Source organism: Salvia hispanica, chromosome 4 (assembly GCF_023119035.1).
Source record: "Salvia hispanica cultivar TCC Black 2014 chromosome 4, UniMelb_Shisp_WGS_1.0, whole genome shotgun sequence".
NCBI lineage: Eukaryota > Viridiplantae > Streptophyta > Magnoliopsida > Lamiales > Lamiaceae > Salvia > Salvia hispanica.
The window spans coordinates 47,122,769-47,148,256 of record NC_062968.1 but is presented as its reverse complement, the minus strand read 5'-3'; the positions used below and the strand labels follow the sequence as shown (position 1 = coordinate 47,148,256).

The 25,488-nt window shown below is 35.3% G+C and overlaps 3 protein-coding genes across 4 annotated transcripts; all 3 read right to left on the bottom strand.

Moving 5' to 3' along the window:
- Positions 1-81: 81 nt before the first annotated feature.
- On the bottom strand, positions 82-3,276 carry LOC125219343 (serine carboxypeptidase-like 51). The gene is made up of 13 exons (XM_048121293.1): positions 3,006-3,276; positions 2,828-2,922; positions 2,655-2,762; positions 2,338-2,578; positions 2,217-2,260; positions 2,080-2,147; positions 1,897-2,002; positions 1,616-1,815; positions 1,458-1,527; positions 1,315-1,365; positions 1,163-1,215; positions 950-1,082; positions 82-290 (listed from the first exon to the last, which is right to left on the bottom strand). Exons 1-13 carry the CDS (start codon positions 3,121-3,123, stop codon positions 225-227), a joined length of 1,353 nt encoding a protein of 450 aa, XP_047977250.1. The 5' UTR covers positions 3,124-3,276; the 3' UTR covers positions 82-224.
- An 877-nt stretch (positions 3,277-4,153) lies between these two features.
- Positions 4,154-8,593, bottom strand: LOC125223457. 2 transcript variants are annotated; one of them, XM_048126618.1, is made up of 8 exons: positions 8,445-8,593; positions 7,139-8,023; positions 6,778-6,896; positions 5,581-6,462; positions 5,200-5,503; positions 4,945-5,110; positions 4,745-4,850; positions 4,154-4,625 (listed from the first exon to the last, which is right to left on the bottom strand). In XM_048126618.1, the coding sequence occupies exons 2-8, from the start codon at positions 7,889-7,891 to the stop codon at positions 4,508-4,510; spliced, it is 2,448 nt and encodes an 815-aa protein (XP_047982575.1). In that variant the 5' UTR covers positions 7,892-8,023; positions 8,445-8,593; the 3' UTR covers positions 4,154-4,507. The 2 variants fall into 2 exon arrangements, with proteins under 2 accessions (XP_047982575.1, XP_047982576.1); XM_048126619.1 differs by lacking the exon at positions 8,445-8,593 and having other exon boundaries at positions 7,139-7,321; positions 7,444-7,549.
- Positions 8,594-19,045: 10,452 nt separating this feature from the next.
- Positions 19,046-19,917, bottom strand: LOC125223706 (zinc finger protein ZAT5-like). The gene has a single exon (XM_048126968.1). The coding sequence runs from the start codon at positions 19,798-19,800 to the stop codon at positions 19,198-19,200; it is 603 nt and encodes a 200-aa protein (XP_047982925.1). The 5' UTR covers positions 19,801-19,917; the 3' UTR covers positions 19,046-19,197.
- Positions 19,918-25,488: the final 5,571 nt, after the last annotated feature.

Here is a 25,488-nt window from a genome sequence, read left to right as displayed (position 1 = left end):
TTTTGTAGATAAAATAGTACCAAGATATAATCTCTATGAGTACGTTAAACAAAGCAGAGATTAAGATATTGCACATAAACAAGACGTCTAATAAATATACATCATTGCTAAACAAATAATCATAGAGTACAAATAATATATTTGCAATTACAAGAGGGATATTATTATGATAATTTATTTAATTCCTATGTCAACACATTCTACCAGTTCTTGAAGGAGGCCATCTATTTAGAATTGGTTATCACGCTGTTTATCATGCTTAATGCCACACACGGTTGATCAACGGGTACCTGAAATCAAATCTAAATTAGTTAAATTATGTCACATATCTCTGTGTATATTAATAATCAAAGTCCAAAAATAGAATTATATGTACATCATATAATATTATTGAAAATACACAGCTTCCTATTAATTTATGCTTATTTTCCCTTTTCGATTGACAGTTTCACTTGAGTGTGGAATTTGAAATTGAAGATGTCACGCTACGCAAAACGCAAAACACAAAACTGCAGAAAAAGGCTGACCAAGTATTGACTTTCAAGCAATAATGCATACTATTATTTACTTGTACCATTAAAAGAATGTCACCTTAGTACATGTACTATCGATAAATTATTAAAGTACTCCTACTTGATTACAATATTTCAAAATGTTTCATGAATATTTAGACTAGGAAAGGACCAAACATGCGTGTAGTCTTGGGATTCTGTGGAATTCATTAGGCCAGACATGTGCACTGGTATTTTTACCATCATCTATTTCGTTATGTATTTATTTATATACAACGTGTTTGGTAGGGGTGATAATTCATCTAGGGATGAAAATTTATGAAAAAAAATGTTATTTTTGTTCATAGATTTCCATCCCTAGACGAGTTATCACCCCTACCAAATATGGCCAAACATGGCCTAAGGATTCGTAGCAATAATAGAGTAAAATATCTTACAAAATGACCAGCTCCAAGAATCCAATAGAAATGCAAATTTTTGTAGGATTTGGTGAAGCCCTTTGTTATTCTCTCTTTCTCACAATACATTGGTGTTCTCTCCATGCTTAAGAAAGTTTTAAGCCCACCCCACCTGAAAATTAATAAATAATGTGATATCAATTACTACTGAAAAAATAAACATAATCAATTGATTTGAAAATAATTTATTACTTGAGCTTTTCAACCCATGCTTCAGTTCCCTTTGTGGAGCAAATGACATCAAGCTACAATAAAAACACAACAAATAAGTCATACTAGTTTACAACATACCAAAATCTATAAAATGCTCACACAAAAAATAAATCAAGATTCAAAAAAATTACTTGACCACTATATATAGTGAGATTGACTCCTTTAGCTAGAAGCTGATCCACCTACAAAACATCCAAAACTGAATTAATGAAAAAAAAATTACAATGGCAACATATGTATAATGTTCTATTCTCATATCATCAACAGGCTGTACCTCATCAATCCTAGGTTTCATGAAATCTCCTTCCAATGCTGAAAAAACAGAACCTGATTGGCCTCCCCATCTACCACAAAGCATCATTGATACTAATCAATGTTTATGTTAACATCATCAACAACACCAACACTCATGTTAAGAAACAATCAACTCACTCAACATTTTGAGGTATGTTGAGTTTCTTCTTGATCACACCATTCATTAGGGTATTGATATCACCATCACCACCCGGAGTATCCCGCCTCAACGAATTCAGATATCTTGAGTATCGCCTGATGGAGATCTGTTGTGATAGCTCAGAGGCTGACAAGGACACAGGGTCCATCCCTGAATCCAGCAAGAAGTTGTAGAAATCCTGCGAAACAGCACCCACCGAACCTTAGTCGATGTTCTAAAGCCACATTGTCGGTATTTCTAATCAAATGTTTTAGTTTACCACTGAATTACTGCTGGAACTGATCACACCTTCAAGATCACTCCATGATTCTGTTGCCTCAACAAACTTGCCTGCCTCAATTTGTTGCTTAATCTGCTCAGCAATACTGTTTTTCAAATATTTATTGTTAGAAAATACTCCAAGAAATTTCTGACCAAAAAATCAAGATGCAAGTTTTTAGACCTATTTGATTTCTTGAGGCCATTGTTGTCCAGCCTTGAGACATCTTTTAGAAGAGGGCCCCATGAAAACTGCATAATCATGTGACAATCATAAAGGGTTCACTTACATGTTGCAAGAATCAAACAAACAAGACACACCACAAAATCTTCTGGTGAAATCCAGGTATCCCCCAATGCAATTCCTATGAAGTAGCATAAAAAGAATATTTAAATTCAAGATTCCCATCCTTTATTTTTGAAATTTTACACTTGCAATTACCTCCAAGTTTAAGCTTTAACTTGCCAGCTTGAATTGCTTTGAGAGCAGATAATCCAAGAGTGACAGCATATTTTCCTCCATAAGATTCAGCCACAATATAAAGAGGGCTTTTTTGGAGAGTCTCATTTTTATTGAAAATCTCAATCAAAAGTGTAGTTAGATCATCAGCAGCTTCATAATCAGTTTTCACCAGCAATTCCAGATCCTCCACATAACTGTATCCTGTCCCAACTGGATTATCCTACACCAAAAAAAATAATGAAATACATCTTAAAGAATGAAGAATATGCATGATAAGTGGATAATGTCATTCTGACCACAAAGAGGAGATCAGCTTTTGTGAGCCATGTGGAATTTCTTGGCTTCAAATAGGTGTCTAAAGGCCCAATCTCCTCAAAATTACCAATCCCAACCCCAGAAGCACCCTGATGAACCAGCAATCAAAATTAGAGCAATACTGTATAAGAGAATAATTAAAAAAGAAACTCACAGGTCCACCCTGCAGCCAAAGAATGATAGGCCAAGGCTTGTTGGGATCTTCAGTTCTGTGTGGACTTGTGTAATACCACCAAAACATATGGGCTTCTGCTCATTATAGAGTGACACAGAGAATCAGAGCAGAAAATTGATACTCCTACTTAAAAAGAAATTAAAGGAGCAGCACTTACTGGGCCTGACTTGAGCATAGCCCCATGATTCTGATCCATCATCTGTTCTTACTAAAGATCCTTGAAGCAACAACAAAACTGAAACAAGAAGAGAAAAGCCGATATGGGAGTTCCCCATTTGTAATTAAAAATGGTTGCAGAAATGTGGAGGTGAAACTAGCACGGACTCTCAATGGTTGCGTGACCTCCTCCTACTTATCTTTAATACTACTAGCCTACTAGGAGTAGTAAATAATCAGAAAAGATAAAACAATATTTAGTGATGGATTAAAAGTGGGCATCGGCCGAATCATTAGCTCTCTTTCAAGTCTACTTTCTTTGTTTCCCTTTTGTTTTACTCCCAAACCCAAAATTTGCTTTTATTTTGCTTTTAATAAACGAGTTCATTTGTTTGGAAATTTATCTTTGCTTGAATACTACTCTTTGTATTACTAACACGTATTGGTAATTGGTATTACTACTAATAAAATTGAGCTTTAGCGAGCAAAACTTATCCATCAAACATTATGTTGAGTAATTATTGAGTACTCTAATTAGCAAGCATAAAAAAGACACGTAAGTAGGATTTTTATAGCAGTCACCTTGGTGCATGAATTCAGGATAAATCCTTTAAAAGAAGGAACGCCAAAACCGCATGCATGGATCAATTGCCCCAAAATCATGCAACGCTATTCATCGACTGGGATTCGGTCACACAGGACCAACTCACTTGATGGATGGCTCGTAGCATAGCATACCCGGGCCCGTGGGTTCTCCTGATTCTAGATTCTAGTGTTTTTATTCGGCCCTCTTATGTTTTTCTCTCATCAAGTATAACTAGTCTTACACTTTAATTAACAAGAAACTCAGTTTCTCTCTTTTTTAAGGAAGATAAATATTTATAAAATTCCTTTCTCAAGCTTGTATAATCAATTTCTAATTCCTTTTCCATCTCTTTCTTCCATCAATTAGAAAAGCAAATCTTGGATAAACACACTCATGGATCTCCATGTGAAGATTCTCATCAATTAATGCCTATTAATGTTTTTGGCGTACCAAGTCAGCACTCGTGATGATCAACTGTCCTATGAAATTATTAGCATCATAAATATATATTAATTCGTAATTTAGCATAAATTTGTATAATTTGAAAAATAAATACAATGATATGCCAAACATACTGAGGAGAATAATCACTCCAAATAAATATGGAGTATTTCAAAGTCTCCAATAATGCAGCCCATAATTCATTTAGTACTACACCAGTGCAATGCACCAACCAATTAGCAACCTCTCATGCTACTATGTATTCACAGCAGAAGGCATCCAAAATACCAATGACTTTCAGGTCAGATATATCACCTACTTTGGTTAAACCTTAAATCTAGATGCTCATCAATTTATTAATGACGTCAATCACTTGCAAAATGAAGGTTTCTGTAAGGAAAAAGATCTCCATCATCAAGCAATTTCCTCATTCTGAATCAGATATATCTACTATGCTCTAAATTTCTTTAATTCATTCACTGGATAAAGTAAGCTCGGACGGCCTCGACTACTGGGGCGCGGCACATCGGACACTTCCCTGTATCCTGGATCAGTTTCTCAGCACACTTGGAACAGGTACACATGTGACCACATCTGCATGTTCACTTTCATCAGAAATTTCATAATGAAAAATTTGATGGAGAAAGATTATTTCACAGCAATCAAAGAAAAAAAAAGCCTTTTGACATGGTAATAATCAGTGGATTAGTTACCTGTACAGTAAGGTATCGATGTTGCTGTCGTGACACAAGCAGCAGATTCCTTTCCTTACAGAATCCCATTGAGACTCCTCGTGAAGAGGTACCTTATTCGATGTGCCTGGATTTCATATGGTGAAAATGGTCATTGGGGAAAAGATGAAGCTAGATGTTGTTACCAACAAAGATTTATATTCCATCATAGTCAAACTTGCCTTTTGTTAAGAAGGAGCGGTTTAAAGCAGCAGAAACCTCTTGCTGCACTGACCGTTGCAGCTCAATTTGCATGTCCATGCACTGTTCCAGCATGCTTTGCATGTTGTTCAACCTTTGCTGAAGCCTGGCCATGTTGTTTCTCAACTCATTCACCACCTCCCACTCCTATTACACGTTAACCGGAAAGATGCGCGCACAACATTTAGAACAACAGATCAAAGTCTCCCAAAATGGATTAGGAAATGTGAAATTACCATTCCAAAATGCTGACTCAAGCTGAAGTGAGGCAAGCTTGCCCCCTGCATTTCCTCGTCCCATAGTGGCTGGGGAGTGGATACGAAGGAAGAAGCTGGATCAAATGAATTTCTTTCTGTAGCCTCCATAGCTCGATCAACATTTGGTTGCTGTTGCTGGTCTTGATCAACTAGGCTAGGAGAAGAAGATTCATTCTCCAGTTCCCACTCAGGAGAAGTGAGAACTTGCCTTTCCACGTGAGATTGTAGCACCTGGTCAAGGCTCTCACGGAAACCACTTCGAAGAAGACCAGAGACGCGTCTCCTGCATCAAAAAGAAAATTTGAATCAGTTACTTCAATCTGGCGGAGATGACACGAAATAATATTTAATTTTGCGTACCGGCTGAAAAGTTCTCGAAGTTCAGTACTGTGTACATTGTTGTCATCAGAGTAATAGAACGCATTTAGTCTTCCAACGGAATCACCAACCTCTCTAGAAGGTATAGCCAGCCAACTATCGATAGCATCCTGTAAGACGTGGTTTGGCCAGTCATCATGTGATTCTTGCATCTGATCTTGCTCTGCAGCATTGTTATCAGATGTGTCTCGTAACAACTCGTTACCGGGGGTTTCCTGCCAGATTCTAGCCATAGATTCTCCGCTCGTGTCCACCCATTCTTCATTGTTGGTCACAGAATCAACTGGCCTATCAAATTGCTCGTCCATATTTCCTTCCATGTCAACAGTAAGTGCACCAGATTCCTCGTCATAACTCACACCACTTCTCGATTCATAAAGAGAGTGTAGTGTGTCAGTTTCTAGTGAAAATTCGTTGCTAATGGTTACAGTCATCTCTCCTCTGCCTATGACAATACCAGCTCCCTCGGCATTGGACATTTGCTCAGTTGCCTTGCCCTCCAAAAATTTGCCCTCAGTGGTATTAACACTTCCAACATCAGACGGAACATCTCGCTGACTAACATCAATGTACGAAGATACTTCTTGCACATGCCCCTCATTTCCAGAAGAAACATCTTCCTCATTACCAGAATCGTGCACAGCTTTTTTACCTACTGCAGTTACTTCTCTTCCGAATTCCCGCCGATTCCCATGTCTATCCGCATCACTTTCCAAGTCGGGTATTGCAGAATTTGTGGCTATCCCTCTTTCTTGCAATGTAGACTCTAATTTAGAAAATTTTTGATCACTCAACCAAGAATCAGATTCAGCACTGTTCGTTGAAGTGGAAGCAGATTTTTCCAATTTAGAAAGGAATCCTTCCCTATTTTCCCATATTATGATACAGTTAGTTTAACAGGAGAAATAAATATGCACATGCTAAGGCTTAGCATGTTCAACCGTAAGTTTCAGTTAGCTTCTTTAGAGTGAAGGTAAGCAACATCAACAGCAGAAAATAGAGACGAGAATCATCATTCACACCCTAAAATTACAACCCAAAATCAAGCATATCATAATTGAATATCAGGAATATGATAAGATACAACCTAAACCTACAGTGATACACATTCGGATTACAGATCCAAGATGGATAGTCACCAGCTAACGGCTAACAAATTGGTGGAGAAGCAGGGAATACCTGAGGCCAGAGACAGTATGCTGTTGCCTTAGCAAACCCAGTTCTCTTGCAGCTACAGAAGATGGTCTGATGTCTGGTATCATTGTTTCGTTTCTTAAGAATCTACCCCTAAGCAAAGCCTGAAGTTGGCGTGTATTAGTTAGTGAGATCAACAGGATGATCAAAACACTCATTATTGATCTTACCAATCAAATAAAACCTTCATAAAGGTAAACCTTGTATCCATCGTGAACAGACTCCACGACAGTTAAACACAAAATCAGTATCATGTGAAGCAGGTTAGGACAAGACGGTGCAAGGTCAAGATACTTAGCAATCTAACATAGACATAACATAATGCGAGGTGATCATAAAGAATCACCTGTATGCGATTGCGGTGGGTGAAATTCGACACGGGCCTGTGCTCCAACAGACCCTGAAGCTCTGCCTTCCTCTCACACTGAGCCCTCTGGAGAAGATCAAGCAGAGTTTGTCTGCCACATAATCTGCGAATGGGCCGACATGCAGTAGTCTCACAATGGGAGACAGCCATTCCTCCACGCACCTGCCCAATACGAGAAACGGCCTCAGCACCTCCATCTCTGACCAATTCCTGATCGTTTCTCTGCTGGGAATTCGTCTGCCCCCATTCACTGATAATTCTCACTCTTTCACTCTCATTCTTACCAAGCCATTGTGGCCCTGAACAGTTACTTAGATGGAAACCGTTAGACGAATGGCCCATGGCGCCACTGTTCGTCCATTCTTGAAATATCTGTCTCACTCTTTCCCGTTCTAATTCTCCCATGTCACTTGATTGTCCGGATACGATACTATTGCTATCATCACGGTGTATCTCCGAACCTGTAACTGCTCGAGCCTCGGTATCATAAGCATCTTCGGAGATATCACATTCGTGCCCATTATCACTCCTTCGGGCAATTCTCTGCCCCCTTGATCTATAAGAAGGGCTTGCCACGTGGTCACCCTCGAGCTCTCGCCACATCTTCAAAAGAGAAGATGCACGGGTGCGAGGCGTGCCAGGCTCATCACTCCACTGCCCCGACACACTGGATTGGGAGTCCCGAAAGAAAGGACTAAAAGCAGATACATTATGCATACCGGCCACAGCCATTGTTTAACCTCGATCACAATATAGCGGTGCTTAAATGAGTCCTCCTAGGTCAATGAGTCAATCCATCGTAAACAGGAGTCTTCATCACCCCTTCTAATCAGATTAAGAGTCAACACAAACATAAAGCAATGCCTGCAAAAAAGATATTGAAAATTCTACTTGGATAGTTGGCAATCAAGTGCAAAAGCGATCCAATATATGCTAGATTCTTGAAATGCTTATCCAGACTTCAAAGGGGGAAAATAAAGATCTTAAGATGCTAACAAAATTAGGGATTTAATAAATGAAAAGCGAAAAGGTAGTGTCTTGCATATCCATCTTGTCCCTGACCAGTGACAGCTCAACCAAAGGGAAAAGCAACCGCCAACATTCAAAATTTGCTGAAAATTTCATAATTGAATCAAGAAAAGAATCCAATTTGGGATTAGATATACACTAATTACATCAACTCCACCTAGAGTCGCACAGATTGTAATAGCAAACCAAGCGAGACAAATATCACCGTGACCATATATTTTGAATAAGTAAGGGATAATAAAAGAAAATAGTGTACCTTTGCAAATACTATGCGAGCTCACTTCTTCTTCACATTCAGTGCTCCAATTTAGAAGGAGAGGAGGAGAAGTGAATAGAGAAAGAAGCGGTTGAAAAGTAGACAATCTAGATTCTAGAAAGAGAAAGAGAGGGAAAGAGGTGGGATTAGTTTATACGTTTGAACAAGTGACAACAGCCTAAAAATGGAAAATTAATCTCCTAATTTACTAACCTAGGAAATTTTGCCGTGATTCAATCGTCTCTTTTTCCCTATGAACTCGTGTATGGTCGCCACGTGTTGCGTGTTATTAGCTTCCTGTTTTTTTAAATTATTGGCAAAAGCACCCCTTATCTTTTGTGTTGTAATGTATCCAACTAATTACTGAAGTAGTAGTTGTTGGTATTCATTCCATGTGCTTTGCACTTTTAATATTTGGACCCTTTATATATTATTTTATGGCATTAACTTGATTTTTAGATTTCAAGAGACAAATATGATATTTTGCGTACTTGTTTAGGTTGGTTGTCACATTAATGTCATGTTGAAAAATCACATTTTGAACAAAATTTCCATATGACATAATGGTCTTATTTCTACTCTTAACTGGATTTATTTTGGCTAAGTATCTCTAGAAATTGGCATGTATTGGAGCAAGACGCTGATATAAGTGATTGTTCCACACTAAAAAAAATGAAAATAGGTATTGTTATACGAAGTTGGAGAAATTTTTGTGTAGAAGAAAATCTGAAACCACGTGGCCTCTACTGGAATTACAGGAATAATGAGGTCAATTATTATACGAGACCCACATTTTGATCATGCTGCGGATTCTCCATTTTGAGTCATTCAAAAAGATGAGGATTATAACACATCTAAAATCACAAACCAAGTTATACCGCAAACTTTTGGGCATAGTTTAACACCTTCTCAATGAAGCACGATTCAACAGTTAGGCACAAAGCAAATAATAAGCGTTAATTGAATATCGATTATATCTAAGCGACTAATAAAAGTCTCTAGTTAAGAGTTTTTCTTTCTTTTTTTTTTTTTAATATTTTTTTGGACACAATTAGTTTTATTTTACAATTTAATAGAGTTAAGAAAACAATATCTGATGTGCTACACAATTAGTTTTATTTTACAATTTAACTAACGAATGGTATCCACTATCCATTCGATTAAAAATATACAAAAAAATTAAGGCCTCTCTAAAAGAAAAGAAAATAAATTGGTGATCCAAGTATCAAAGTTTAATGAGTGGTTAAAGTAATTGTTTTTTAGTAGGAGTATATTCTTTATAAATTTCGAAAACCGTGCATAATTGTACTGGTCATACTCGCTTCGTCCGTCATTAGGCGTCCTATTTGAATTTAGCACAACTTTTAAAAAATACTTATGAAAGAAAAAATATTGGAATATGAGATCTATTTTTAGATATTAGTTTTACAATAGAAAGTAAGTGAAATGAGTTAGTGGAAGTGATTGTAAAAATAAATAGGGACTTTAAATGGTGAATGAACTAAAATGATAACTCGGGATTGCTAACGGTGAATGGACGGAGAGAGTAGTTAATTAGTGTTTGATTACGTTTTCTCCTTTGCTACATTATTATCGTAGTAGTGTAATTTCCATAATGTAAATTTCAATTTCTAAGCAATAAGGCCTCTAATTAAAATTTAATTAATTTTATATCTCTTTATTGTAAACAGAGGTCGTACTGTTTTAGGTCTCTAAATAAACAATACGCACATTATTGAAATTGTAATTATGTGCAAGTTATACTTAGTACTCCCTCCGTCCCCAAAGAATATACACTTTGGGTTGTATACGAGTTTTAATATAAAATTAGTAAAATAAGAGAGAAGTAAAGAAAAAAAGTATTTAAAGTATTTTTAGTGAAGAATAGGTCTCACCCTACTAGAGAGAAATGACTCCGATAATTAGATAGTGCATATTGTTGTGGGACGGACTAAAAAGGAATGAATGCATATTCTTGCATATATAATGAGACGGAGGGAGTATATAGTATTAAGCGTGAAATCAACCGTATTGATCTACTTAATTAGAATTTATGAATCAGCTTAGTTTCTAGTTAATACATAATGAATGATAATTTATAAGTACTATAAATATTCTTCAAAGTTTTAGAAAAGTAGAGTAATTTTCACTTTTGTTGTTGTTTTTGTTTGATTTATCCAGGATTACTGCAAATGGACTTGTCTTCTACATGGGACCTGGGACCTGGGACCGGTCTAGTTCGGAAATTCAGATTCAACAACTCCACTTTCCAAAAGTTTATAATTTAATGAATTTATTTTATTCATTTGATTTTTGTTCGTGGAAATAAAAGTAAATCACATGACCACTATTTGTTGAAAAATACTCATATCGTTTCGAAATTCCAAACAACCCATGTGTAGTAAAAACATCAAAAGGCAAAACCTCGTTGATTTAATTATTACATATACTATCGTAAGTATATATAAGTGTAATTTATTAGTACTATAATGGATTCTGTAAGTACTTCTTCCACCGCTCTATAGTAGAAGTAGAAGTAGTAGTAGTATTTATTATGGGTATTAATATTGTGTTAAATGAATTGTGAAAATAGAACAAAGTAGGAAAATAATAGAGAGATAATTTAAATTTGTTTTATTTTCAGCTTTCTTTTACAACTTTATATCGATCCACTTGCTTTAACATTTCGTCTATTTTCACTATAGTTGAGTAATATTCATTTTTGAATCGTCCTATTAGAGTTGAGGAGACTAGAGTAAAGGAGATAAATTGTGTTGCTTGATGCAAAAACAAATGACTCAACTATAATATGACGACCTAGAAAAGAATACGACTCAGATATAGTGGGACAAATGAAGTACGGAGTACTAAGAATGTGGATTACAGTAAAGTTGAACAAGAAACAAGTGTAAATTATCTAACTTTAATTAAATAATACTCTCTCCGTTTCATACTACTTTAGACATTTCTTTTTGGCACGAGATTTAAGAAAATTGTGTTGATTGGGCTAAATAAATGTTCCTTTCCTTCCAGGGAAGATAACCCTTTCTTGGTCAGCACAAAATTTTATGCAACTGCTGGAATTTATCTCTATGTTTTCCCATAGACCCGGTCTCGTGCTTCCTCACCTGGATGGACTCTCCTTTCATCAAATTTGATAAAAAAGTTGTGGTGCTCCCTCTTCTATGTGACAGCATGGTCCATTTGGTGGCTGAGGAACAAAATTGCTTTCGAGAAGATTGTCCTAAGCTGGGAAACTGAGAAGAGACTCTTGTTGTGGAGGCTAGGTTCGTGGGCTAAAGGATGGTGTCCAGAGTTTCCTTTTTTTACCGGAACAAATTTATGAGGAGTTGAGCCGGGTTAGAAGATGGACTGACATCAAACATAAGGCTAAGGTTGCAATCAAAGACCACTAATGAGGTTCGTCTTGCCCTCGGTTTGATGTAATGCTTTGTTGGCCTTGCTTGCTTGGTTGCATGGGGGCTTTTGCTTTGGTGTGAGCTGAGGTGGTGTGAGCTTTGGTCGTTTGTTTGTTTTTGCTTTTGGTTTTTGCTGGTGCTTAGTTTTTTTTTCGTTGGTCTTGGTAGGTTTATTTTTTGTTTAGCTGGTGTTGTTGAACTCTTGCTCACCATCTTTTGGTTTGAGCCTATTTTTATCAAAAATAAAAATAAAAATTTATGCACTCTTATTTTAAGGAGTTTAAATGGAGAGAAAAAAAAAATATTATTGGGTGTTTTAAAGTTGAAAAGATTAGTAAAGTAATATAGAGAAAAATATTATTGGAGTTTTTGAATAATTTTTATATTTATTCCAATTAATATCATAAAATTTAATTTAAAGGATGTCATAGCTTTTGTTTTTTTTTTCAATTTTCTTTCTCTGCTTCTCTCTTTACCTTATCGTCCAATATAAACAATCAATTGCCATCTCAATATTCGATTTAAGAATTTTCCAAAATAGGAATTGCAGAGGGGAAAAGCACAAGAAGAAATTAATAAGAGCATCTCATAACCATCATGAAGATTTAAAACTGATGTATTTTTTTTGAACTCAGTTGAACTATAAGTGAAGAACGTGAGTGAAATAATGATCAACTTAGAAGAGTATTTTCATTTTTTTGAACTCACTGAAAATATTTTCTATATATACTACTAGTACTGGTGAAATAATGATGAACTTAGAAGAGTACTGTATTTTCGTTTTCTGAACCTACTGAATATTTTCTATATATACTACTCCCTTCGTCCCAATTTAAGAGTCACATTTAGAATCTACCATATTTGGACATAAAATTTAACCTCATTATTTGTCAAATTTACACTCAAATGTCATTACTTTCATAAAAATAAAACAAAACAAAATTCTAAACATACAAAAAATCAAAAGGGTCTCACTTTCCACTATCTCACTTTAATTATTACACATTCCAACGATCACTACCTCACTTCATTTATTATACACTCCATCAATTTCTTAAAATCTGTGCCAAAACTAAATCATACTCTTAAACTGGGGCGGATTAAACTGGGGCGGAGGAAGTAGTACTATTTAAGTAAAGAATCTCACTCTGAATAAGGAGTAAGGAGTACTACTAATAAGGAGAAATGTTAAATCACTATAACATACTATAAGAGCAGATTTTATTAGTAGTACTTAGATTTTTTCCACCCAATAAACGGTCATATTCTTTGAGATAGAGGAAATGCATAGTAGTACATAGTTTTTATTGTTTTTTTTCTCATTTATTGGCGATTTGGCTGCATGAAATCATGAATCATCAGGATAGTAAAAGTTAGAGATCACGACAATTAATCAACAAATTAATCTTTGAAACCAATAATCATGTTCACATGATGCACTGTCTGTTTAGTAATCATTAATCAACAATTGCAAGCACGCCTAATGTTTCTTGTTTACACGCACTACGGTAATAGGTCAGCCATAGGCTAGCCATTCTCTCTCCCTGCTACGTTAGCAGTACTAAAAATCCACCTGTCACATCACATTTAGGCCAGTCATAGGCCAGCCGCAATAAAAATAATTCAAAAACAACTACATTTACGGAATTAAATTTACGATTAAATTGCGTAATTAAATTTACGAGACATATACGAGAAAATTCATTAATTGCATTAAAAAAATTACATTCATTTAAAAAAATAAATTACATAATGAAGAAAAAAAACTATCGTCGTGCAGTCTTCCGTGCCCACAACTCTTCAATTATATCCTTTTGGAGTTGAATATGAGCATCCACTTGGCGCATGTCGGCATATTCCTGGAGGCGGCCGACTTCATCGAGAGGTACCCCATGTCGTACGCTAGGGGTGGCCGTTCCGTGGCTTGGACCGGCTTCATCGTCATTGGCCCAACTAGTCAGTTGTATGCCTTCATCTTCGACGATCATGTTGTGCATGATAATGCAGCGTACATTATTTGGGAAACGCATTTGACATTCCACAAACGCGTTGGACCCTTAATTGCCGCCCATCGAGACCGGAGCACACCAAATGCGCGCTCCACGTCCTTGCGCGCCGACTCCTGTCGTTCCGCAAAGTAGGCCTTCTTGTCATCCGCCGCGTGCCTGATCGTCTTCACAAAGACGGGCCACCTAGTGTATATCTCATCCGCCAAGTAGTAGCCCATATCATGCCGGTTGCCGTTGGCCACAAATGAGACGGCCGGACCGATGCCCCGACACTTCTCGTTGAAGAGGGGCGACGAGTTGAGGACGTTGAGGTCGTTGTTCGACCCGACTACCCCAAAATACGCATGCCGATCCACAGCCGGTAATCAGCTACGGCCTCGAGGATCATCGTGGGATTCTTTCCCTTGTAGCCGGTCGTGTAGGCCCCTTTCCAGGTAGTCGGACAGTTCTTCCACTCCCAATGCATACAATCTATGCTGCCTAACATCCCGGGGAACCCATGTTGCCCCCCGTGCATCTCGCATCAAATTCTGACAATCTTGGGGAGTAAGGCTTCGAAGGTACCGTTCACCGAAAAATGTTTATCACGCCCGACGAAATACTGAGACATTGCAGAGAAGTCGTCTCATCGATGTGGAGGTACTCATCCCACATGTCCGCCGCACCTCCGTAGGCCAACTGCCTGATTGCCGCCGTGCACTTTTGGATAGGGCATGTGGCCGGGTCTGCCTCCGAACCGCATCGTGCCTGAAGCGGAAATAAAGATATCGACGCTCCAAAGCATTCAATCTATGCCGCCTAACATCCCGGGAACCCATGTTGCTCCCCGTGCATCTCGCATCAAATTCTGAAAATCTTGGGGAGTAGGGCTTCGAAGGTACCGCTCACTTAAAATGTTTATCACGCCCTGACAGAAATACTTCAGACATTCCAGAGAAGTCGTCTCACCGATGTGGAGGTACTCATCCCACATGTCTGCCGCGCCTCCGTAGGCCAACTGTCTGATTGCCGCCGTGCACTTTTGGATAGGGGTGTGGCCGGGTCTGCCAGCCGCATCGTGCCTGAAGCGGAAATAAAGATATCGACGCTCCAAAACGTCAACGATACGCATAAACAACTCCCTGCGCATTCTAAAACGCCGCCTGAACATGGTTGCTGGAAACCGCGGGTCCGGAGCGAAGTAGTCGTCATATAGCCGCTGATGTGCAGCTACGTGATCCCGATCAATCACTGCTCGGCGGTGGACAACCGGTGGAGGGCGAGGTACCGCCTGCTGTTGCACCCTTCGCATGTACCGCTCCATCTCGCGGTTCATGTAGGCCTCCATAGCCTCGTTCATCCTCCGTTCGTACTCCTCAAGATCCCCACCACTACCACCACCGCTACCACCCGCGTTACTCATCCCTCGATGATGCTCTTGTACAGAAAGTTAGAGAGAGAGAAAACTCGTTAAAACAAGTGATGCAAATGAAAATGAAACTAAAATCGCGTATATATAGGTTTTCAAAAAAAAAAAAAAAAAAAAACCGAAAATAGGCGTGGCCGATCGGCACGCCACAATGGCGGCCAGCGCATCGGCCAGCGCCCCTGAATCGGCTAGCCCACGCCGATTTTCTGATCGATTGTAATGGTTCGGCTAGCTGATCGGCCAGCACCGCGAATTGGCTAACCGATCTAGCCGGCACTGTGGATGCTCTTAATTTCCAAAAATAATGAGGATCTGCTTGCCTTTTATATTCATATTTTCTTTTATTTTAGCGGAAATTAAAAAGATCACGTAACAAATTCAACAATCTTAAACCTAACATTTTAATCAAATATGTTCAAATAGTTGATTTTGTTACATACGTAGTATACTTTTTTGTACATTTGCTAGTTAACCTTTTTTTATACATTTGTCTCGTTTTAAATGACATACCTATTTTTCTTTTCAAGATATCACATTCTAAGTGGTGGTATATTTTTAAAAATAGAAATTTTATTCTTTATATTTTATTCAATTTCACTTAAATAAAAATAATATCATAAAATCATATATAGAATAAAAAAATTCAAGTAAAGTAGACGGAAGGAATAGTATTCTCTCCGACTTAAAAGAATATGCATTTTAGGTTTTACACGAATTTTAAAGTAAAATTGGTAAAGTAAAGGAGAGATAACGTTTTACACGAATTTTAAAGTAAAATTGGTAAAGTAAAGGAGAGATAACGATAAAAAGTACTCCTTCCGTCCCAAGGAAGATGACCCCTTCCTTGGGCGGCACGAGATTTTATGCAACTTTATTTTGTGTGTTAAGTGGAGAGAGTAAAGTAAGAGAGATGGAATAAAGTAGAGATAAATGAATTTCTATTTTAAGTACTGGGTCATCTTGATTGGGACAAATCAAAAAGGAAAGTGGGTCATCTTCAATGGGACAGATGGAGTAATTAAAGTATTGTTATTGAAGAATGAGTCCCACCTTATTATAAAGAAAAGACTTTTTAAAATTAGAAAGTTCGTATTTTATAAAAACGGATTAAAAAGAAAAAAATGTATATTTTTATGGGAATGAGAGAGTAGTATACTCCATGTACTAATACGTATCAAACACGTGTCAAAAGGACAAATGTGGATGTCAAATGACAGAGGCATTGTGCCACGCAAGCTTACGTGATGACGTAGGCCATTTTTTAAACACCACTACGTTAGCCATCAACTAAAATTTGCAAACAATACATGTATTATTTGATCGCCGTGTGCGCCATTTGCGATATCATTCGATTTCGGGAAAAAAAAAAATCGTTCTACAGTTGATTCACTTTTGAGGCGACGATTGTTAAATACTCCATATTCTATTGATTTACCAGAAGAGTTGTAAAGTACATCTAATTTAATTGAACTCAAACATTTAAATGCTTTGTGTACTACGTTATAATTGTAACATAACTGCGCATTAGTAAATGACCATATATATTTTAACTAAAATATCTTTTGCGGGTGAATAAATACTTTTTTTGTTTAATATTCTTGACCTCAAATTAAATTCTTATTTTATCTTGTACTACTACTTAGTATACATGTTTTAAAATGTGAAGGAATATGAGTGAAAATATTAATTGCTTTAAAATGAAAGTATATCTTAATCTGCTAATGGAATGTGAAGCCTATTTCTCAAAATTGAAAAATGTGATTTTATTTTGCGAATGTTGAATATTTGATTAGTTAGTTGCTAACTTGCTCTACTCTAGCAACTTTTGAAACTTTAAAACTTGTAAACTGTTCAGCCAAACATCTTTACGCTCAAATTAGGCAAATGAATAACTAATTTTTCGGCCCAATTCAAAATATGTGGTGGCCTAATTAAGTGACTTTGGCTTTTGTTTCTTTTACGAATATACTACTACTAATCAAAATTAAGCATTACGATTTGTCAAGATAGGACTGGTCCTCACTTTTACAGCTAAAAAGTTTAGTACAACATATTTAGATGCCTTAATCTCATACGACAGTTGGTAAATAATGAAAACTGATCAGAAATATCATGAATATGATCTTCATAGTTACATCACTGTTTTCTGATCACAGCAACTATTTTTTTCTTCATTCTTTTAGAATTTTAGAAAAAAATTGTCTAGAAAAGCGCAGATTTTTTTTGAACAATAGATATCTTTCCCATCCAGCTATACCAACGAGTAATCTCTTAATTTTTATTTAAATGGCAGTTCCAAAAAAACGTACTTCTGCATCAAAAAAGCGTATTCGTAAAAAATTTTGGAAAAAGAAGGCTATTGGGCGGCGTTAAAAGCATTTTCTTTGGGGAAATCTCTTTCTAATGGGACTTCAAAAAGTTTTTTTTTTTTTCGACAAACAAATAAAATAAAAAAATTTAAACATGCAATTTAGATATGATTAACTACAAAGAATCAAGAGACGGTCAATTAAATATGATACTTTTTATTATTGATCACGAAATATATGAATGCAAATTATGACAGAGTAGCATTTAGCATGTAAACATGTGAGCATTTACAAAGAAGCCTAAAACTCTCTCCGGTTTCTTTGTATTTAGACATGTCACGTAATGTGTCCACATGCCCATCCTTAACAAATTATCACCCAAACGTGCACATATATAATTCAACCCTCTAATAACAACACCTCTCTCTCTCTCTCCAAATACATATATATGTGTGTATCAGTGTATATATTGAGTATTGACAACCTATTATCCGAACTGCATAAGCTTAACAAAAAAGATATAAATTGAGATTGTGCATCACCTAATTATATTTAATTGAGTATATGTACGTAATTTGTGATGTCTTCACATTTACTCTGTGTTTTCTATGATAATCTTTTTGCTTTTTTTTCGAAAGGGAGGTTAGATTGGTGGAGACAGGTGAACAATATTGGACCATCATTTGCAACTTAGAATTTCATAATTTTATACTCCCCAACCAAAAAATGCTTTATCATGTTGTGCACTATCACTACATGGATATGTGCATGTGCTGGCAAATAAAACATGACACGAAATAAAAACAATATAGAACTAGTGAATTAATGAGGTTTGGTTAGGGCAAGAAAGTTGGAAATTAGGAATTAATCAGTCCAATAGTTAGGTGTAAATTGATGGGGTCGGGTGAGAGCTACTAGTGAAGTGAGGTAATTAATAAAAATAAAGTAGAAAGAGCTAGCTTAATTAACAATTTATGTCAAAGTGTATATTATAATGGAATAAATCAGTATGTACACCAAAGAATACATACATACGGATAGATAGATGGATGGATACACAAGTGGGATTGGCAGTTACCAACCATCTCTCCTATCCATTAATTATTTGTCATTTAATAAAACGGAAATAATTCTCAACGCCTTGCCTTTATCTTTTATAATACTAGTATTTTTTTTAATTTTATTTTAATATGTGAAAAACACAGAAACTAACCCACGTCTTTTAGTTGTGGTGCTGGTTATGTTATGCCCAATCCTAGCTAGCTAAGTTTGGATTGTTGCACAACCCATTCTTATCCTACTCAACATACAAAAAAAAGATGACATGAAAACTAAAAATAAATAGTAAGAAACAAAAAGAGCATAAAAAAGATGCGTCATCACTCACTTTTCGTGAATGAAAGGCAACCATGAATTATAACCACTTGATCACTCCAATATATTTCAACTCCAAACGTAAAAACCAAATAAGATAGTTGTCTCGATTCAAAGATTGATGATCAACAACGGCAAGTGTGAGTAATGCCACTTAATTATGATTCCATAACTTTCATTAACCAAAACCATAGAATTATACTAAAAAAAGAAAACTAGAAATAATTATTCACATCAAATTAATATTGTCAACCCCCTGAGTAGTGACAATCCACCAGCGTGGAACTCCGCCTCCTCGATGGGTGCAGGCAGGTTGAGATCCAACGATAGCATATTTCTGGGCGTATTGTGGCCGGAACGGTGGCGTCTCATGTGGCCTCCCAAGGCCTGACCCGACGAGAATTCGGATCCGCAGATTGAGCACTCGTGGATTTTAGGCCTTGATGGTGAAAGCGTAATCGTGTTGATTTTGACGAATTTCGATTCTTCTTCCTCTTCTTCTTCAAACTCATCTTCTTGATTGAATTGTGGGGCGGGTTTAGGCTTCTTGTGGCTGGCTCGGTGGCCTCCCAATGCTTGAAAGGAGGGGAAAGTCCGGGTGCAAGTCTTGCACTCGTAGACGTTGACGCCGTCTTTCCTGTTTCCGCGGGCGAGGAGGATCAAGCAGTTGGCCAGATCCTCGTCTTCTTCGGCGCTGCTTGATATTCCGGTAGAGGTGGTCGGGGAAAAATTGGAAGTGACATCGGAGGCGGAGGAGGAGGAGGAGGAGGGGCGTGGCCGCTTCGTGCGCTTTCCTTTGGCGATGATGTGATCGTTGGAGGCCGATAATTCTTTCATCGCTGTGAGTTTGAACTTGGATTGGAGTGAGTGGAAAGTGAAAGTGTGGAATGAGAGAGATGGGAATACAGGGCATACATGTATACTTATATAAATATTTAGTGTTAATTAAGTAGGAGTAGAAGTAGTAGTAATTTAATTTAAATGGTGAACGTGAGAGTGTGTGGAGTGGAAAGCCAAGCTCGTGAATAGTTAAATAAGAAGTAGATTTGTAGCCACCAATCTTCCTTGCCCTTTGCAACTTTACACACTCAACTCTTTTCTCAACTAGATACCACACTCCAAAAAAATTAGGTATTTTTTCAACTTTATATTAATGCTTATTTATCCACTTCTTGCTACCAACTAGACTTTGCGTTATTTATCAACAAACTAATATATTTAACATTACAATTTTCTTACGGGTGCTTACTAGTTTGTTTGGAGTATGATCATAACTTTTTCATTTTTAAAAAAAATCATGGAATTTATAACTAATCTAAAGTGGCAGTTGTAGAGAAATTAACAAAAATGCCATTGAAAAGTTATTTGGGCAGGAAAATCATTCATTGGCCAAAGAAAAGGTTGATATTATTGGATAAAAATTTGTTGCATTGAAACGGTGGTTTTTCAGAGAAGATTAAATATAGTACATCATTAATAGCTTTTGACAGAAGTTTTAAATCTCTATAAAGTAAGTACTACTAACATTTACAAGTTCTATATGAACTACGGAGTACACAAAAAAATAACAAAAAAAGCACATCAGTCACCACCGTGAGGCTAGCAAAGCAGGTGCAGGCGAGAGGGACAGCGGCGAAGCTGCGCGGTGGAGCAGTGCAGAAGGAACTGGCGAGGCAGGAGGCACGATGACGAGGCTGTGACGAAGGAGCGCGGGTGAGGTTCAATAAAATGCAACACAATAGAAGCAAATCTGCTCCTTGCCAGATCGGAGGTCGGTCGAACGGCGGCGACACTGCTGGAGAAAGATGAGTTAGATTGTGTGATGATCAGAGGGTCTTCGATTTGGGAGAGAAGAAAGCGTGGGAGAGAGAAATCGAAGCTGGTGGCGGGGAGAGAAGAAAGAGAAGATTGGCGGACGGGGGAGAAGCTGAACCGCTCGCCAACGGCGATGACGGCGGAGTGAGATTGAGCGAGATTCTGATTTTGTGGATTGTGGAGGACCGATGGAGGGGAATAGGCGCATGTATATATTTGTATGTATATTGGGCTAAAAAGTGGGATTTAATAATGTAAATTTTGTAGATTTAAATTTAAGCTTAATAAATATTCTCATTTTATAATTTGGAGTTTTGAACTAATATACCATCTATCCATATTAATTGGACATGTGTACTTTGTATAGATAAAGAAAAAAAAAAGATTTAAAACATTATTGATTGATTTCTATAGCTTTATTTTTACCTGTTCCACGTTCTTCTAATTTGTTGATAAATTACATGAATTAAAAACTTAAAATATACTACTACATTTATATTTAATTTTTTTTGAGATTTTAAATTTTAATAAAATTGCAGCCTATTGGTTCATAATAAGATGAAAATGACACTAGCATAGAAAATATTAATTTATAAAATTTAAATCATTACCCAAATAGAAATTTTGATAAATTGAATATGTTTCTTATCATGACGTGTTAGTACTCTCTCCGTCACAATTAAATTGAGTCATATTTTTTTATGGGATATTCCAATAAAATTGAGTCAATTTTCTTTTTGATAAAAAATTTGCTCAACTTATATCAGACATGAAAGTTGTATAAAATCGTTTTTCGAACATGAAATGTTTCATTTATAATGCTTTGTGTATTTGTAATATTTTTAAATGTTTATAATGTAATATAGTACTATTTATTATAACTATAAACTTCATTATATTCTTTTTATCGTTTTTTTAATCTACTTATCTTAAAATTTATTTTCATTATTTGAAAATATTATGACCCGTGCATAGCATGGGTGATAACACTAGTTTTGATAATGTGTGAGAATTATAAGTAAATAAAAGCCTTCCCCACCAGATAAAATCATATAAAAATTAGCATCCACTACACCCCTCTACTTGATAACAACTTATCTGGTGTGATTCTGTTGAACCTAATTAAAGAGCAATTACTTCGTCTTTAGATAATACTAGCTACTCGTCTACTCCATATTGCTATTTTATTCGAGATCTATTAATTTATACTGTGATGATCGACCAGGACGACTTGACACGGGATTCAGAGTTAGAACTTGAAATTCCATGCACATTCAATGTTTTTTTGAAAAAAAAATGAAACAAGCTAGCACTAAAATATTTTTAATAGGTAGAATTATTTTACCAATTTTGTTCTTGTATATTATTCGAGAGTACATCTCTTTAAAAGGTTTAAAACGTGTATATTTGAAGTACCCCCCTAGCCTAGATAATGCATGCGTATCACGGCGCTGATATACATCATAATCTTTGATGTTAATTAATTTAACACAAATTGTTATATAAAAAAAGCAACAACTACTATCTCAAAGAAAAACATTATTGCACTTCAGTTAGTAATCAAGACCTAATTTAAGTCGACGCGATGAATATTTGCACATTTAATGCTTATGTAACTACCGTCACTCTATAATTATTAAAATAAAACAAAATGAAAAAAATGAAATACTATACAGCTATACGTTAAAATAATAGTATACTCCTAATTATATAAAAAGGGATTATCTCTATCGAGTCGTCCGCCTCATTCCACTATCCAGCTAGCTATTATATGTATACACATATATATGGTGTGATCTGGTGATCATGAGAAAGAATATTCAGAATACTATATTATATTCTGACACTACTAATAAATTATATGTGCCTTTATATTAATTATGTGCTGAAAAACAATTACAGAGTCCTATATTGACTTATATGTATATTTATAATTTATAAACAAGATTGCTAACTAATTATTTCCTTTAAAAGTATAAACTACTTTTATTTTGATGCTTCACTTAAAATTAGAAACCTTTTATTTTAGGAAATTTTTTATCTTTCTGATAAAGTGAAATTTATTCCCCATTAACAATATATATTAATCGTTTTTTATCTCTCTTAATGTTGTAATTGTAAATTAAAACGTGTACTATCTCTCTTCCACTAGTAGGATGGATGGAGTACTTCATGTACTATCAGTAGGGCATTAGTTTTATTAGTGGAGCTAAAGTGCAAATATTAGGACAAGAAAAATAACCCGCAGAAACTATAAAATACTCCAAAAAAAAAAAATCCAAAGTCCTCTCCTAGATATACACCATACTTCCTAAGGAATTCAATTTGTATTCTAATAGTGGCTAATCTTAACCAAAAGTATATACATATAAAGACCGCTTATTTTTCAAAAAGATTAAATAGCTTCTAGTAAACTGATTTATACCAATAAAGAAAAATATTACTACTATTATCTTAAAAGGTTGATAGCTTATTAAAAGTATTACTACTATACCAATAAAGACCACATATTTTTCAAAAAGATTAAATAGCTTATGTCTAATGCATATTGCAGCAGCTCAATAAATTATCTCACAAGGCCACAATATTAGGTCACTCTAAAATGAACCAGTATTATTAGTGTTAGGATACATCTAGAGTAATAAATTTTTATTTGTTTAATTAATTGTATTAGTTGAAATTTATGAAGTGCCGTACATTGATAAATGACACGGACTTTTGAATATTTAATTAATATATTGTGTCTAGATGCAAGGGTAAGTCATTATTTAACGGGTGCACAAAATTAATGTTGATAAAAAGGAAATATATATAAGTGACATTTTCAAGATTTTGGCAGCGAAGTCACGATTTAGCAAGTGTTAAAAGCGTGTGCTACTTTGATCACTTTTGATTCGGTTGGTTTAAGCTAACCCATAACCGCTTTTCATCTACCATTTAATCTGACGTTAACCAATATACTCTCAACACATACACACACAATATCCTGCATTCTAGCAATAAAACCTTATCATACAAATACATTTATTTATTTATATAGGGTTATTATCGTCTGATATTCTTATAACTTTTGAAAATATATATTAATTTTTCCATGAACATTCAGTTTGATATGTAATATCGTGAATTTATTTATTGTCAATCCGTCTAATCTATGGCATCTCCAACCATTTGTACCAAATTCAAAGTCGTTTTTGAATATATCTAACACTAAAAAATAATTTTACAACAACCATTTACACCAAATTCAAAGTTTACACTATATTTTTAGTATAAGTATCACAAAATATTTGGAGATACTATAGTACATACCCATATCTTTGTTTTTCAAGATTATATTGATTTACTATAAAATTTATACCGGGAGATAAAAGAAGTGTACAATAAAATATACTACTATAATACTATACCAAATAATTGAAGAAGAAAAGTAGTCCACGTAATGATTTTATTTGAGTGCTTCGTGTATTTTTATTGTTGAAGGCACATATGTTTTGATTAATTTGATGAAAAAGCGACGTGCCAAAAATGTCCGGTTTCCACAACCAATGGCCATTGTGTTCTTCACGTTTATCACTCTCCTTTCAAGTAGCTTTCTGATCTATACCATATGTATTTAATAATTCTGAAAAAAAGTTTTCTCAGGCTCAACCAATAAATGGACGTTTCATCTATTTTTTTTTATGTATTGTCTAGATACGTTGATGGTAATAAATAGTAGTACTAGTAATACATTCTTTATAACTTACATACAATAAAAGTAAAAAATTGAGATATTGAATTGGAATTGGATAAAATTCATTTTCATTCGTATCTAGTCAATATTTTAACATAAGTCGAAAATCCATAACATAATCATAAACAAAACGACTAGTTGAGAAAAATATATCGAATCTAATATTAAATCACATGGAAAATGTTTGGGTGTCCCTTTAAATTCATTCAATTTGGTTGGTTTCCAATTTAAGGCAAACTACCAGGGCCAAAAAAATAGAGGAATATCAATTATGAAATTTGGAATATGTGATGACAGTGCACACGTTAGCGACTAATCTCGAATATATATAGATTATAGAATGATCAAAACTAATTTTTCTATCGAGTGAAGTTCAAAAATAGTCCATGGACTATGGGTTTATCTCGTCATAGTCCTTGGACTTTAAAACTATCGCCAGTAGTCCCTGAACTAAGGGTTTATTTCACGTCCTTTTGGCTTTTTTTGGTACGAAAATGCCCTTTTGGGGGGTTTGGGCAATTTGGTCTTTCTACACTTAACATTTTAAATCTGATATTATTTCGGTTATGTACTAAATTTGATATTATTTCAAAATTATCATTTTTCTTCCCTTTTGTCATCCTTCACTTTGTTTCTTTATTTCAATATTAGATTTAATTTTGCAAAAAATTTAAATTTCAATTTTTAAATATCAATAAATTATTTTAATTATAAAAATTATTAAATAAGAAAAATTAATAATAATCAATATTTGATAGTGTGTAATATTTAATCAATAAGGTATGACAACACCTTAGTTTAATCAATATTTAATAGCTTTAATCATAAATAGATCATATAACACGATTTATTTTGAAATAAATATGCATCTAATGTAAGACCGATATAATTTTCGTTTATTAATTTGAAAACAATCAAATTTACTAGAAAATTTCAACAAAAATACTCCTATATAAAATTTTTAGTAGGATCAA

Coding starts and splice junctions, on each gene's coding strand:
- LOC125219343 (XM_048121293.1), bottom strand. CDS start 3,123: ATGGGGAACTCCCATATCGGCTTTTCTCTTCTTGTTTCAGTTTTGTTG. Junction 2,763..2,827: donor TTTGGCTGCAGGGTGGACCT/GTGAGTTTCTTT, acceptor CTGGTTCATCAG/GGTGCTTCTGGGGTTGGGAT. Junction 291..949: donor TTCTTGGAGCTGGTCATTTT/GTAAGATATTTT, acceptor ATTTGATTTCAG/GTACCCGTTGATCAACCGTG.
- LOC125223457 (XM_048126618.1), bottom strand. CDS start 7,891: ATGGCTGTGGCCGGTATGCATAATGTATCTGCTTTTAGTCCTTTCTTT. Junction 6,463..6,777: donor CATACTGTCTCTGGCCTCAG/GTATTCCCTGCT, acceptor ATGGGAAAATAG/GGAAGGATTCCTTTCTAAAT. Junction 4,851..4,944: donor CCGCTCCTTCTTAACAAAAG/GCAAGTTTGACT, acceptor TATGAAATCCAG/GCACATCGAATAAGGTACCT.
- LOC125223706 (XM_048126968.1), bottom strand. CDS start 19,800: ATGAAAGAATTATCGGCCTCCAACGATCACATCATCGCCAAAGGAAAG.